General features: G+C 41.4%; 2 protein-coding genes across 3 annotated transcripts in view; one reads left to right on the top strand and one right to left on the bottom strand.

Moving 5' to 3' along the window:
- The window catches only part of igfbp2 (insulin like growth factor binding protein 2), a 36107-nt gene extending 32146 nt beyond the window's left edge, over nucleotides 1–3961 (top strand). The window contains exons 3-5 of one of the 2 annotated variants that reach the window (XM_023329953.1): nucleotides 75–256; nucleotides 1819–1959; nucleotides 3336–3961. In XM_023329953.1, coding sequence (XP_023185721.1) covers nucleotides 75–256; nucleotides 1819–1959; nucleotides 3336–3488 — 476 coding nt within the window. In that variant the 3' untranslated portion in view covers nucleotides 3489–3961. The remainder of the gene's footprint in view (nucleotides 1–74; nucleotides 257–1818; nucleotides 1960–3335) is intronic. The other variant, XM_023329952.1, reaches the window with a different exon arrangement.
- Nucleotides 3962–6276: 2315 nt separating this feature from the next.
- Nucleotides 6277–12046, bottom strand: LOC102229337 (insulin-like growth factor-binding protein 5). The gene is made up of 4 exons (XM_005802567.2): nucleotides 11360–12046; nucleotides 7321–7484; nucleotides 6993–7103; nucleotides 6277–6902 (listed from the first exon to the last, which is right to left on the bottom strand). Exons 1-4 carry the CDS (start codon nucleotides 11685–11687, stop codon nucleotides 6765–6767), a joined length of 741 nt encoding a protein of 246 aa, XP_005802624.1. The 5' UTR covers nucleotides 11688–12046; the 3' UTR covers nucleotides 6277–6764.
- Between the last annotated feature and the right edge of the window lie 2570 nt (nucleotides 12047–14616).

Here is a 14616-nt window from a genome sequence, read left to right as displayed (position 1 = left end):
AAAATTGTAGTAAAGATGGAAAAAAAACCACTCAGATTCAAAATGTGCTCGTGTTCTGATGTGTCGGGTCAAAGGTGAGGCTTTGGAGCTGCAGCCCGACCTGGACGCGAGCGAGATCCCGGCCGCCCGAAAGCCCAGTAAAGACGCCGCCTGGCTCGGACCCAAAGAGAGCGCCGTACGCCAGCACAGGCAGGAGATGAAGACAAAAATGAAGACCAACAAGGTGGAAGAGGTGAGACCTACTCGTCCGAAACAGGTGAGTGTCTGCTGAGGAGGATGACTCTGGGATGAGCTACGTTTGCCTTTCTGTCTGCAATATCAAAAAAAGAGATTGTTTCCAAGTGTTTCTGCTCTTGAACATTTCCTTTTACTGAAGTACTAGTAATCATTGGATCACAATTATTTAAGTAACTTGAAATGATAGATCATTTTGACATCATTTTTCATGTGTGTGTACATTTGCACCCAAAACCGTTGAAGCCTGGCAAAAAATTTAGGCTCACTGGCATAATATAGGATTATATAAGAGTACTCACTGTAAATAAACTTAGCACATAAAGTTAACAAATTAGTATCTGTTTATTTATATGTTTTTCTTTCAATAACACTTCTGGTTCGTAGGAAATGTGTTGATTTTGGTGTATTTGTGGATATGCACTATAGTTAAATAAAACTAATACTAGCATTTTGTCACAATTTAACAATAAATCTCACTTTTAATACTCCAGTGTCAAAATTCTTCATAAGAGCACACATTTACAAACGAGATGCGGCCTCAGGCACAGACGACGAGCCGATCACCGATTCTTTTATGGGTGTGCTTGAGATTGAGGTGACGTTCAAAGTTAGAAACATGCCTACGCCAAGAAAACCCGTCACAAGAGTTCAATAAAGCCAGCATACGCCCTCGAGGTTTCCAAATATACAGCTGGAAGCGCAGTTCACGAGTTTGAAGTTAAAGGAAACAGGCTGCGCCACCTGGTGGTCGAATGAGGAAGCTGCGGATGCAGCAACACGTGATTCATCTGGCTTTAGAAGCAATGAACTGGAAAATATTACAAAGCAGAAGATTGTGGGGGGAAAAAAAACTTGTTTTTCACTGATCCATGTAAAAAGGATCTTTTTGTATATGCTTTAACTTTTAGGACTCATATTGCATTCGTGCTAATTCGCCAGCATTTCATACAGACGACTTCCTTTTAATTTAAACGCAGCCATTTGCTGATTATAAAACGCAGCCTACCTGCTCTGGAATCAGCTCTTTAAATCTTCCACCCAGCTATGTTACATTTTTTTTTCAACCGTCACAAAGTAATTCAGAGGGCAAATCTCGAACAGAACAAGTCTTTGGCAGGGGAGCGGGAGGTAAAGCAGAGGTCTCTGGCGAGGTTTTATACGATTTCTGGCGAGAACTGAGGCTAATTTGCACAAACCAGGAAACCATTTAGCAATATCGTGTGGATGTGTGTTTAAGATGGGGTTTTATAGTCAAAAGTGTTCAGATTGCTTGGCAAACCTGAGCTGGTGTTGATGTGTCCTGGAATAAGCTTTGGTTTGAATGTGGATGGATTTATTTTAATGAGGTTTTCTACTTTAATTTTTTTTTAAAAAGTTGTTATTATTATTATTATTATTAAAAGTAAACCAGAATATACCGCAGAGGTTACTGAACATTTTGTTCTGAACATTTCATTCTGTAGGCACACCTTTCATAACCCCCCCCCCCCCCGACGCAGAAAGCTGGTTTCACCAACAAACCCGCACGCCTCTGTTTGGGCTTGAAACTCTTGCTTTGTTCTGTTCTTGTTTATCCCTAAGACTCAGTGTCAGCAGGAGCTCGACCAGGTCCTGGAGAGGATATCCAAGATGCCTTTCAGAGATAACCGAGGCCCTCTGGAGGACCTCTATGCACTGCACATCCCCAACTGTGACAAGAGGGGGCAGTATAACCCAAAACAGGTGACTAATGTTTTGGGTTGCACATATAAGAGGGGGCTGACAATAAAAAAAAAATTAAAAAAAACCTATGCGGATGGGATTCCCGATTTAAAGAAAACCCCAACAGAAATAAAAAAGATAATAAATAAAAATAATAAATATTATTAAATATTGTGTGTGTGTTTTATAGTAAAAAGAAAACTGGAGGTCCACTATTATGTTTCCTTAAACAAGCCAAGAAAGGTTGAACAAAAGAAAAGCAACAAGAATACCCTCCATGGATGCATTTCTGTTAGCATATGCGCAAATTAGCTGATGGTATGGATCATACCTCTGGAACGGATCACGGAGTGACGATGCTGAGCAACAATACAAAACACACAATAATGTACTTAAGCTACATTATCTGGACATTTGTGACGAAGATTAGAGACACAACCTTTCTTCAGTCAAAGTATTTTGGTAAATCTTGCCGTGTTTTGTTGGAACCCTTCCGAAACTGATTTGTGCAAACTACAACTTTCTTTGGCAATGTTGCAAGAATATTATTGTAAGCAATAATAAGATGAGGCAACACTGTTCTGTTCTGTGTGACTGGGGGGGGGGATCGATGGACAGCAGGATGTTTTTCTGTTCCAGCAGCCATTATGCAGCGGTGAATCCAGCAGAATAAACTAAATGAAGTGGGCAACCCGTCACTTGGGTTGCCAGGTGATGGGGTGGCCTTGGGGTTGCTAGGTAACAAAATTGTGACGCAACAATTTTTAGAGGTTTTTGAAACAGGCTGTTTGGCAGATTTACTTGGACTCTTGGACTCCTTCTAGGAAAAAAAAGTGAATTTTGTATAACAGTGGACATTTAGTAACTCATGATAATAATTGAAATGTGTAATTTTCTCATTTAAATTCATATTATTTTTAGAGAGTATTTCATATTTCTTTTTCCTGCTGCGGGCCGTCCAGTAGTTTAAAATTACACGATGTAACTAAATCCATGTTCTGTATTTTTACTGAATTGGATGATGACTTAAAATAATTTATTTCAAGAATGTAATTAAAAATGTGCATCGTTTAATTTCATAAATCTATATGCGTCACCTCTTGCATTCAATTGGGGACATAAAACAACTTTTTAGTATTTTAATTCGCTTGGTAATGCTAAAATGGGTTCAGATGAGATTTTCAAATAATATTAGGATATTCAGAAACTTTTTAGATATATATTGTATTTTCCCCCCCATTTATTTAACCTCCTAACTGTCACCTCAAAAACAATTTGTCATGTACGTCAATGGATTTGTGAGAACATGGTGTCGGCATGGCTTTTAACAGGTTCATTAAATGACTAATAATAATAGAGAAAGGCAAAAAACAACTGAATAAATAATTCTGTTTCAGTGCAAGATGTCGCTCCACGGTCAGCGGGGCGAGTGCTGGTGCGTGGACCCCCACACCGGCCAGCGCATCCTGTCAGCCCCGGCTGTGAGGGGCGACCCCAACTGCAGCCAGTACCTGAGCGAGCTGGAGCTGCCCGACGCCACCCAGATTTAACGTGGCCAAGAGTTCAAAAACAAACTAAACTGTAAAGTGCTTGGGAACAACCCGAGTAAGCTATAAGCTATATGTGTGTGTGTGTGTGTGTGTGTGTGTGTGTCTGCAGCCTGTTGATTGGCAAGTTGCATCTCAAATCTTAACTTCCTACAAAAAGGTTTGGATGATAGTCGCCAACTTGTTGCTGCGGACTACAGTAAATTTGCCACGTTCTTTTTTTTTGCGTGTGTTTTAGAGTCAGTGATTATGCTTTACTAACTGTAACAACGCTTCGTTGTCAGGGTTTTGTACTGTTTGAAAGAATGGAGAAGCATTCAGTGCGGTGAATGTTTTTAGGCGTCTTTCTGTGCTCTCGCTTGCAGACTATAGGCTTTTTTTTGGGTATGCCTCATTTGTGTTGCACAGTAAGTAGTAAGGAAATGATATGATAAAGTGCTAATGCAAAATAAAGTGGAAACCTGTTGAATCTGTAATTCTCTGCTGTTGAAGTTTGAAGAGTGAAAGAAAGTGCTTAAGTTTCTGGCTTGAAGTTGTTTGAAATTCGGCTCTACCCCCTTAGGGGTGATCCTGTAACACCCAGAAAAAGTCACCACTTTTCTTTTGGTTTTGTTTTTTTTTTTTTTGGCCTTTTCAGCGGAAACTGGACGCCACCCGCATGGAAAATTACATTTTTGTTGTCACGAAACACCAAACACCCGACTTGACATTTTGCCATCTAAATCCAGTTTCCCCACAGAAGGAGCAACGAGGCGTTTTTTTTTTTTTTTTTTAGTGAGTAAAAGAAGTTTATTAAATAGTGATTTAACTTTAAAAAAAGGAAGAAAAAAAAAGGAGTACATCAACTATAGGTGTGTTAAATATTCCATCAGAAAATTCACATTAATTTTTAGTTTCTGTGGTATTCATAAAGACATCGTTTTGCGTTTAAATGAATCAACGGCAAACTCTGATCAAATATCAGAGTTTGATCAGGAAAAAAAAAATAGGCTGATGTGCCACTGTCAGTTTTCTACACAGCTGAAACAATATTATACATTGCAATTTGAACAACAAAAGAAAGATCTTGAATAAAACTGGACCCACAGAACACAATCCTGTCCTTTGTCATTACATATTTAGCAGCACTCGACTGGAAGATCATAAAATTTGTCAGCAAATCACATCCACACATTAAAGTGATTTCCTTTTTTTAAATAATTATTATTTTCTTGTTTGGAAATTTTGCTCAGGCCGCCCTCATTCGACCACACAATGGCGCCGCATGCAAATCCAGATTCAAAGCAGTCTGGGGCAGAAGGCACTTCATTTACGTAAAAACTCTGCGACCTTGCTCTCTGTGGGATGAAGGACCCGGTGAACCCTGGGAGCGAGTCGCCTGCGGATTTGCATGTGGGGGCCCTCCACATGGACGGGGCCTTTGCATACAATTTGTGTGCGAGCTCTAATGGGAAATGCACTCTGAGCGAGCGTGCTTTTTGTTTTTTTGTTCCTAACGTTAAGAAGTACACACAAACACACTCGTGGGTCATGCAAACAATTCTGTACATACATTTAGAAACGGCGAATGCAGCTCTGAGAACTTGAAATAGAAAGAATTCTAAGTTTAACAGTACAGTGAGCTTTTTTTTTTTTTTTTATGACTGAGGTTTTGTCTGTTTTGCTTATTTCCAAAAAAAAAAAAAAAAAAAAACCTTTTCCCTGATTGTGGCACAGAGCATCTAGTGACCGCCTAAAGAGCAGAAGGTCCCAGAGTGTGTTAGAAATGATCCATCAGCTAAAATTTAGGAGAAATTGGGATTAGTGAAGGTTTAGTGGGAGTCTAAATATTGCTTTAACCAGCTACATTTTACCAAGATTGCTAAAAATATATATATATATATTATGATAACCTGGGAATCAAACTAGTGACCTATTGTGTAACAATCAAAGCCTTTTAACTCACTTTGCACGAATGCAACATAATAGCTCCAGAAAAAAGGTGTTTGCATCATATATAGTTGGACATTAATGTTCAAAATTACAAATATAAAACCAACTCTGTCTCTCGATCCCTGAGGGAGACAGTTGATACAGTCAGTGACGTAGCTACTCTATCATGGTATTGATGAGGCGAGCACACGGCTTCCCAATCCGTAGCTTCAAATCAAGCCCTACAGGACTTCTTCAGCTTCCCGTCACCAGCAAGTGTCATCTCTTATGACTATTTGCTCTTCTTTATTTTTTGGCGAGTTCTTATCTAAGAGTTATTAGTGACAGTAGTGATTCGTGCAGTACGACTGCCGTTGTTTTTCTTCTTTTCAAGCTCAGTCCTGGCCTCCCTGATGTCATGTGAGCGCGTCGACCTGTGCAGCTCACCACTCCAGTCGTAAAACGAACGGTTGTAGCGGTGTCCTTGGGTTTTTACCACCGAGTCGAACTGAACGACTGAACCGACTAATATTAGAATCACAACATTACAAGTGAAATTAGTCAAATAAATGTATCCAGACAATGGGCTAATGCAAACTACATTTTGCCTTGGTATGCAAATTCTTTCATTGATGCATGCCTTGAATTAAATATATATAAAAAAACATCTTAGCTAACAAATTATGGGTATGTTCAGAAGCACTGTTCCTATAATGGTTAATATCAAGAAGAGTTTAAGTGATAAGTTTGGTATCTTTTTAGGGAAACTAATATCTAACCACAGCTTGAACCACTCCAGAGAAGCCATATATATATATATATATATATATATATATATATATATATATATATATATATATATATATATATATATATAAACGGAAGTATGCATGTTTTATGTTTGAATGTTTTTCTGCCCTCGTTTAAAACTGGATTGTGTGACTCCCAAATATCCATCATATTGCACCTGGAAAAGCTGCTAATCATAACAAAACTCATTCAATTTCAGCAGATGTCTCCTACTTTCGGTGGCCACGCTCCCTTCTCAACAATATCAGGAAAATCAACTGAAAAATATTGATAGTTAGCCACATTTAGGATATGTGTTGTCACCTTTTCCATAATAATAATAATAATAATAATAAAAACTGCAACAGACTTTATAAATGGAAGAAAAACTCTCTATATATATTTCTCTTTGATATAAGATATAAAGTTTGCCTCCTCTCTACAACAGACAATGCAGTCCGTCACAATCAACAAAAAGTAAAAGTGTTTGTGCCATATTCTCCTGATTGTCAGTCATAAAGTGTGCTAGCTTGTTTGGCAGGGTTTAAGAAGAAGCTGGGCTCTGGAGGCGGTTTGCTCTCATTCGTTGCTGTTGTTGATACTGTCGAGATCCTTGCACTGCAGTTCTCCGTGGGCAGGGTTGCTACCTGGGATTTTTTTGCCAAAGCGGTCCACGCACCAGCAGACGCCCCGTTTCCGGCCGCGAGACGGCTTGCACTGCAAGACAAAAAAGGAGGTCCGGCTGGGTTGGTTGCACACTTTTGTGTCACTGAATGACATTGGGAGCATTAAGAGATGCCTCCAAACCTGCTTGCGCTTGAAGAATCCCTTCTTGTCACAGTTGGGTACGTACAAAGAAACGCTCAGGACCCGAGAAGGGCCATGAATGAGATTACCAAGTTCTCTTTTGCAAGGCCCCTGCACACAAAGAACGTTTTTTTTTTTAGGTTAAAACCAAACACTGCATTTAAATTCCTCAAAATCTGACTTTTGCAACTCAATTTGAACCGGGCCTTTCATTGAAAGTGGGCTGCTAAGGCCAATGTGCACTACTAATTATGCTACCCTTGTTTGTTTTAACCCTGAGTTCAAGTTTGCAACTACAGATAATATTTTGCATCGTCACACCACTTACAGATTCCGGCTCCGCCTTGTCGAGGCCGGACGGCGGGAGCTCTCGGTTGTTGCTTGATCCGGGCCTGGCTAAATACTTCTTACGGTCCTTGGCTAGCCTCATGGCGTGAATCTTCCGACTGCTGATGTGATCTCCATATAGGGGCACCTTGGTTTCTACTGGGTCTGTATCACATCACGGTGATATTGTGTTTGGAAAGAAAGACACACAAGAGACGGGGAGTCATTCATCAACTTAGAAGCTAAGCTTACAATGAAATCCATTGTCACTTTTAAAATATGTCACAGTCTGACACTGAAACAGAAGTTGCTTAAAAATTCCTGCTGTTGTAGTTTTGTGAACACAATACGAAATATAATATTAGCTAAAAGCGTCGCTTCAGTCTCGCTGACGGTTCATTTACTCAGAATTACTGGTATCGACAACGAAACGCGTTTTCTCCAAAAATGGCAGGTGTTTTGTCATGGGACTTCACGAAGATTAAAAGACCCATCACCAATTGTCCCCCAGAGGTGTAATATTAGTCATTAGCCAGGTCTTCAAAGCATTCTTTAGGTCATAAGACGACCTGAAGACGGATGAAAATCAAGAGCCCTGCGATCTGGAGCTGCACCTCTTCAGAAAGACTAAAATTAAAAAGCAAAACGTCACGCATGCGACCACGAGTCAGGAGGGTACCCATCTCGAAACGTCACAACACAAGGTGATGATTTCACTGCAGCAGCTAAATGCTTATTTAGCACAGTTAGTGGCTACAAGCTAGCTTCAGATTGAATGTGTTGACATAAGAGAGGACAGAGGCTACATTTATGGCAAGTCAGGCTGCCAGTCTGGAGTATATGTAGACCAGGGCTTTTAAAACTTTTATAGCAAGTGACCTAAATTAGACATTTAGTCTCAGACTGGCACCCAGGCCTGTGCAAACATACGATTACCCCTGTCATGTGGCAAACCACCAGAAGCAACCACAACCCATTTTTGGGTCCCACAACCCCCATAGAAACCTTTGCATACGTTGCCTCTTTCATCCCTCTTGCAAAATGTTGGGGTGTCGAACACAGACCTCAGCCCTCGCCCCATTCCCTTATTGTCCCCACCCTCTATTCAGGCGACCGCGGCTTCTTTGCCGACCACAGACGGCGTGGATGTGGCTTTCTGTCCCGGAGACTTTTTAAAAACTGACACATCACTTGATTTGCAGCCCTGGACATCAGCATTATCTGGGAACGGTGACCTAAGCTCTGGCTGGCCCACTTCCACTGCTGCGTCACGCTCTCGCTTCCGTTTCAATGTGGCAACCTCTGACGTTATCGCTAATCTACTAAGCCAACAGAGTGATGAAACAAGGCCACGGCCTCCTTGAATACAAGCCTCTTAAAACCTACCAAGCCCCCTCCACCAATGACAATGGCCGATGATGTCATTCATCCCGTTGCTGTGATGATTCCCATTTTTTCCTTCACTTGGGAAATTGCTGAGGCAGGTCATCAGCAATTTCCAATCAAGTCTTCACTTGCTAATCCTCACGCTGCTTTAATCTGACCTGTGCTGGCTGATCTGTCATTCTTCCCTCTCTTTTTGCGGTAAAACCTCCTTTTTCTGGCCATTTTTGACTTAGGTTTTTTAGTTTAACATCTGGAAAATAGGAAGGAACCCATCCAACTAAAAGACGCAACTAAATATTCATGTTTGAAGCAATAAAGGACAGCTGGTGTCTGATCTGAATTTCAAACATGCACTCTGGTACACGCATATGCTCTCTGGCTCAGTTTCTATTTCTCCTCAAGTGCCTCTAGTTTGAAGAAGTATTCCTCAGTCTTCATTTGGGTCCGGTTCAGTTTTTTTCTTTTTTTTCTTAGCAACAGTCCTGCACTGCAGCAGCTAATGGAAAGCTGGCTTACAGGCAGACAGGCAGACGGCGGATATGTAAACCCACGCTCAGCCTGCGTTCTGCTGAATCACTGCACAGCCTGATATGAAGAGGGGCGGAGGGACGGAGAAGGGTGGGATGGCAGAGGAAGAGGAGTAACAAAAGAGCGGTGAGAGGAAGGGAAGAAGGATTGTGTGGGAAAGGCAGCAAAGAGGAAAGAAAAACAAAAAAAAAGTCAACCTGTTGCTTTTGTTTAGGGACGGAATTCATTTTTAATCTGACGTTTATATGAAAACATTGTAGTGATTTTTATTTCACTCTAAAAACTCTTGTTTCTGTACCCTAAATTCTACCACACAGAAGTTGAATGAAGTCTATCAGGCTATTTATGTTCCCACTGTGCACTATGAAAATTATTTTTGGAGGTTGTTTAATATGAATGGGGTTTTTTTTTTTGTTTGTTTTTAAATCCAATCAAGAATATTACATTTTAGATTTTATGTGACATGTTGGTAACTAATTCTTCGCAAGCATCCTTATAATTGAAGATGGTGGTTTATAGTCAAAATGTTGAACATTAAGGCCAAAATGTTTTTTCAGGCATATTAAGAATGAAAACCTGAAAAAAAAGTTGATAGCTTAAGCTAGTTTAACGATGGTTTTAATGCTAATGTTTAACTTGCAATCAAGCTGGACTTATTTTGATAGCAAATCTTTGGTAAATATTTAGAGTAGCAAAAAACTGAAGATGTTGGTTTAATCAGCAATGAACAGAATGTCATGAAATATTGTTTTTGTTTATGCAGCCTGTTTTATGAATAAACTTACAACGGCTGCCTCAGAGTTAATAGGCTTCGCTTGTTACCAAGTTTGACTTTAGACCTTAGCATTGTTGCTAAACTGGTTCAAGCTCAATACAAACTTTTAAAAATCTATTCTGACCTGACAGCTAAAGTGAAGATGTGCCGTTTAAAGACTTACCCTGGAGCTAACGAGGTTTAGCCTGCTAGCGAGTTTGACAATAGCATTAGCCCTGTCCCAAAACTAGGTAAAGTTCAATAAAAAATGTATATATGTACTTTATAAAAGGTGGGAAATTAATATTTTTACTGACAACAGCAGCAAATATGTGCCATTTATTGGTGATTGCCTCAGGGCTAAGGGGCTCAGCTTGCTAGCGATGTCAATTTAACAATAGCTTCGTCTCTCGGCTAATTAATGTCGTACATAATAGAAATTCTTGCTCCAAACCAGCCGTTAGCATTTCTAAACCTTTAATAACTTGACATATGAATTAATAATGAAACCCGTACAAACGTTTTAGATGCAACTGCGGTTTCTAAATGAATTTAAATTGAACAAACGTTTCAGTGTTACAAAAATAAAAGAGTTAATCTTGTTTGAAGTTAATAGGGATTAAATGTTGGATTTGCAAAAATAATACCCTTGATTAAAACTGAGGTGATTTTATTGGCTATAATGTATTTTAATTGTTTTTTTTGTTGTTTTTACAGTGTAGAACCAGAATAAAATGTGCAGGAACAAAAACCATCAGCCAGAACAGAGAAGGGTGACGTGGGAACGGAAAGATAATAAGACGGGGGAAAAAAGAGAATGAAGAGGGACCGTTGCCAGACAGGCGAAAGAGGAGACGATGCTCTGATGGCGAGAGAACAAAAAAGTTGGGGTCAGATGTGAGGAAATCCACAGGTGGTGGGTGAGGAAAAGGTAGATGAAAGAGAGGACAGAGCTGAAAAGAAGGGAGCTGAGTAAAGTATGACTTTACAGCATGAAATGCTGCACCCATCACTCCCCTGCAGACACAATGACTCTGCCATTGAGAAAGAGCCGCCACCTGTAATCTGCTCCCTTGTTTTAAGGCGTCCATGTTGCCCAGGGCGAGGGCCACGGTCATGTAAACCTTCTGTTGTGCGGCTCGGAGCCCTATAAACTCCTTCAGACCAAGATGACGATCTGCACTCTTTGCCAGATTGTTGACAGAGTTCATGAGGTCGCATGAATAGAGACTTCTGGGTAATATGGCAGATGCCAGCCGTCCATCCCCAAATAGGACGTAATCGTGTTGTTAATTTAATTTCCCTGCAGTAATTCCTCTATTTATTTATTTTTTTTATGTTATACCGCAAAACGTGACTCGATGTCGCGTACCTTTGGGTGGATGCTGCAGCTTGTGCAGCTTCTCGTTGGCGCACACGCCCCGACCGTGCAGGAGCGCGTGCAGCGGCTTCTCCTCTCCGCTCTTCGGCAGGCAGCGGAGCCCGCGCGCGCACGGCCCCGTGTACACGCCGCACGCCTGGCCCTCCTCCAGGGCGCACGTCAGGCAGCAGCCGCAGCCGGGCTCCTTGACCAGCTGGCAGCCCACGGGCACCGGCGGGCACATGGACAGGGCCTTCGGGTCGCACGGCTCGCAGGGCACGTAGGACGCGCCGGCGACGCTCAGCAGAGGGACCGCCAGGAAGAGGACTCCCAGCAGCATCGTGCGCTTCTCCTCCTCTTATGAAGGAAAATTAAAAAAAAAAAAAAAACACAAAACTGCAGGCTGGTGGAGTGGAAGAATTTCAGCTGCGAGTTGCAGGGAATCCTTTGTGAATCCAGAGGGAAAGGTGCATCCACAGGTGCATCTGATGCGTAAAAACCAACAGTCAGTATGATTTTTTTTTTTTCAAAAAGCCTTCAAAACTATCCAGACAGCTTAGAGTGATGCTTAGCCAGCGCCGCTTCTCTCCTGAACTGAGGAGCCCACTGACTCCCTCTGCGGCTCTGCAGGTTGTTCCACCCGCACTGTGAGCAGAATGTATAATCTGCTGCGTTGCGCTTGCCTTTTCTTTCTTTTCCTTTCCTTTTTTTTTTTTTTTTTTTTTTAAAGAAACTGCCTCCGGCGAAGCCTATAAAGATGGGCTTGTCAAACAACGTTTTGGAGAGGGAGGAGGAGGCGCACTTGTCAACTCCGTGCGCTTGCGATGCTGATTTCTCAGCGGGGCGGGGGCTGGCACGCCTCCAGATCTGAAGTGATGTTCCTGAAGGCGACTTATCTGCGTTTCCAGGCACGTGCAGAGGAGGGGGGCGGGGGGAGGCTTGAGCCCCTGCCCCTTTTATCCTTGATGCCCCTAGTGCCCTTGGATTTTTTTTTTTCTTTTTCAAAAAAATTTGTTTTTTATTTTTTTTAATCTGTATGTCAGAATGCCTGCTGATGACGCCATATTGTAGCCATGGTAACACAACAATCAAACTATCAAGACGATTCTTTAAACTTTTACAAAGTAAACTTCCTAATTACATCCTAAATGTAAGATTTGTTTTTCTCAGCTGAATGCACTCCACTACTCCACTATTAGCGCATAAGCAGATTAGGGTTCCCACTACTGCATCTTACTGAAGGTGAACACTTGAAGTGAAACAGTCCCTCACCAAGATGGCCGCCTCAACTCCTCTAAGATACTTCGTTTATTGTAGCTCAATCTTCACAAGTCTTTGCTCTCAAAATACGCTGTTTGGAATTAGTCTTGATATCACCTGTGATGGTTTGCTCCAGTGGGCTACTATATGTAGCCATAAAAAAAAAAAAAACAGTCCTTACAGTTTGGGTAAAGGTTAACTCAGAGGAACACAAAATAATGCTCAGCGTCTTCCGGAGTTTGAGGGAGAGTTCCTGCCTGGGAAAACAAGAGCGCTTTATAATTCCCCTCAGATATCATTCGGTTCGCTGTTCTGCCAAAGTATTCCTGCTTTCAACGCCGAGACATTCCAGCTCGAACGATAACAAACCGACTCTCTGAAGATGTGCTCGGAGGTCCGGATCGGGCTCCCGGGCCTGCACTCGGACTGACCCGGTTTTATGACTTGGTGAGGTCCCAGCGAGATAAGTGCTGCGCTCTCATGAGAGAGCTCGTAATTCACTCGGTGTTTTGGCAGATATGAGGGGTTCAGATGATGAGCGTGTTTGTGTTGCGAACAAACAGTCTCTACGCGGACCAAAACACATTTCCTCAACTGTTGACCCAGGCCGTCTAGAACCTGTCCTTAACTCTGCTCCAGGGAATCATGATGTAATTGTGTTTGCTTACATTGTTCTACTCCCTGTACCACTGTGTTAAATTAACCTCGGTGTATAAATCCGAAGTCGGTGTTTGCAATTTCAATTAGCACTGAAACCGACCTTTCGAAGCCACCCCGACTAAAAGCTTTTATTTTATTCCTTTGTCGACTCAAGTTTCTCTTCCTCTTTCTTTCTCGCTTCCTCTTTGAAATTTTGTTGGCAAATTCTCTTCGGACCATTCAACTCTCGTTTGCCGTCGGCGTTGACCTTTACGCCGTTTCGGGTGTCGAGGGGCGTCACAGGGGACGAAGAAGAAGAAGAAGAAGAAGAAGAAGAAGAAGAAGAAAAAAAGCTTGGTGTTTAACACCTGATCGTTACGCCGCTCTCGTGTGCGTTCATTAAAAACGACACGAGATTCAGTCGTAACAAAACTTTAAAAGACCAAGAATAAGGTGAGGAAAGGCTCGTATAAAACAGGAATGTTTTTAAAGGCCGTCAGAAAGCCTGGGAACAAACCGATCGGGGAATTTTAATCTGGAACTCGGCTGCTGTGAGAATTCATGGTCTAAATGTTTTTAACTACATCCAGCAGAAGGGATGCAGCGAAGTACTGGAAGCTGCTCTAAGCAGGTGTGGAAGGTTTGGATTTCTGCCGCAGTCAAGCTTAAGATTTAATATGTGCATTCATGCTAGCTGCAGGCTTTGAAATGTTACCCAATATCTTCGCTTCCGAACACAAGCTGGATTTTAATCCAACGTTACCTGAGCTCAACCTTGGTTCAAGGATGATTTCTTCTTTTTTTTGTATAACCAGAGAAGGTAACTTTCGCTCTTTCTATCAAACTCACAGAGTGAAAGACCGGACCGGGTTCATACGTAGATATTTTCTCAATGCTTAGACGAAGGAAAAACTGTCTGGTCTTGTTTGTATAACTTGATTTTATTTGTCATGACCAAAACAAACTTCAGCAATATTTTTCAGTCATTATATTCAAATCCATGTGCCAAAAAGGACCTAATGTTTATTTCTATAGCAATATCTTAAAGCCATGGCTGGACTCTGTAATATTTGTGCATGATGAAATGTGTTAGCATGGTCGCTAAACCTGTAGAGATGGCAGTCCCATCTATTTTATTAAATCTTTGTCAATATTGGCTGAAACAGGTCTACATTTACATTTTTTACAGTTTCACAGTTAAAACAAGTTTACGTTTTAGCGAAATACATGCCAAATTTCTCCAAGATATTTCTGAACCATTTACTCATGGTTAATATTTATCTGTACCTAAAAATTGCTTACTGGGATTTTCTGGACGTATTCTCTTTTTATCAACCTGAGCTCCAGAATTTGGTCCGGATATCCTGATT

This window comes from Xiphophorus maculatus, chromosome 24 (assembly GCF_002775205.1).
Source record: "Xiphophorus maculatus strain JP 163 A chromosome 24, X_maculatus-5.0-male, whole genome shotgun sequence".
Classification (NCBI taxonomy): domain Eukaryota; kingdom Metazoa; phylum Chordata; class Actinopteri; order Cyprinodontiformes; family Poeciliidae; genus Xiphophorus; species Xiphophorus maculatus.
This window is presented reverse-complemented; position numbering and strand designations above follow the sequence as displayed.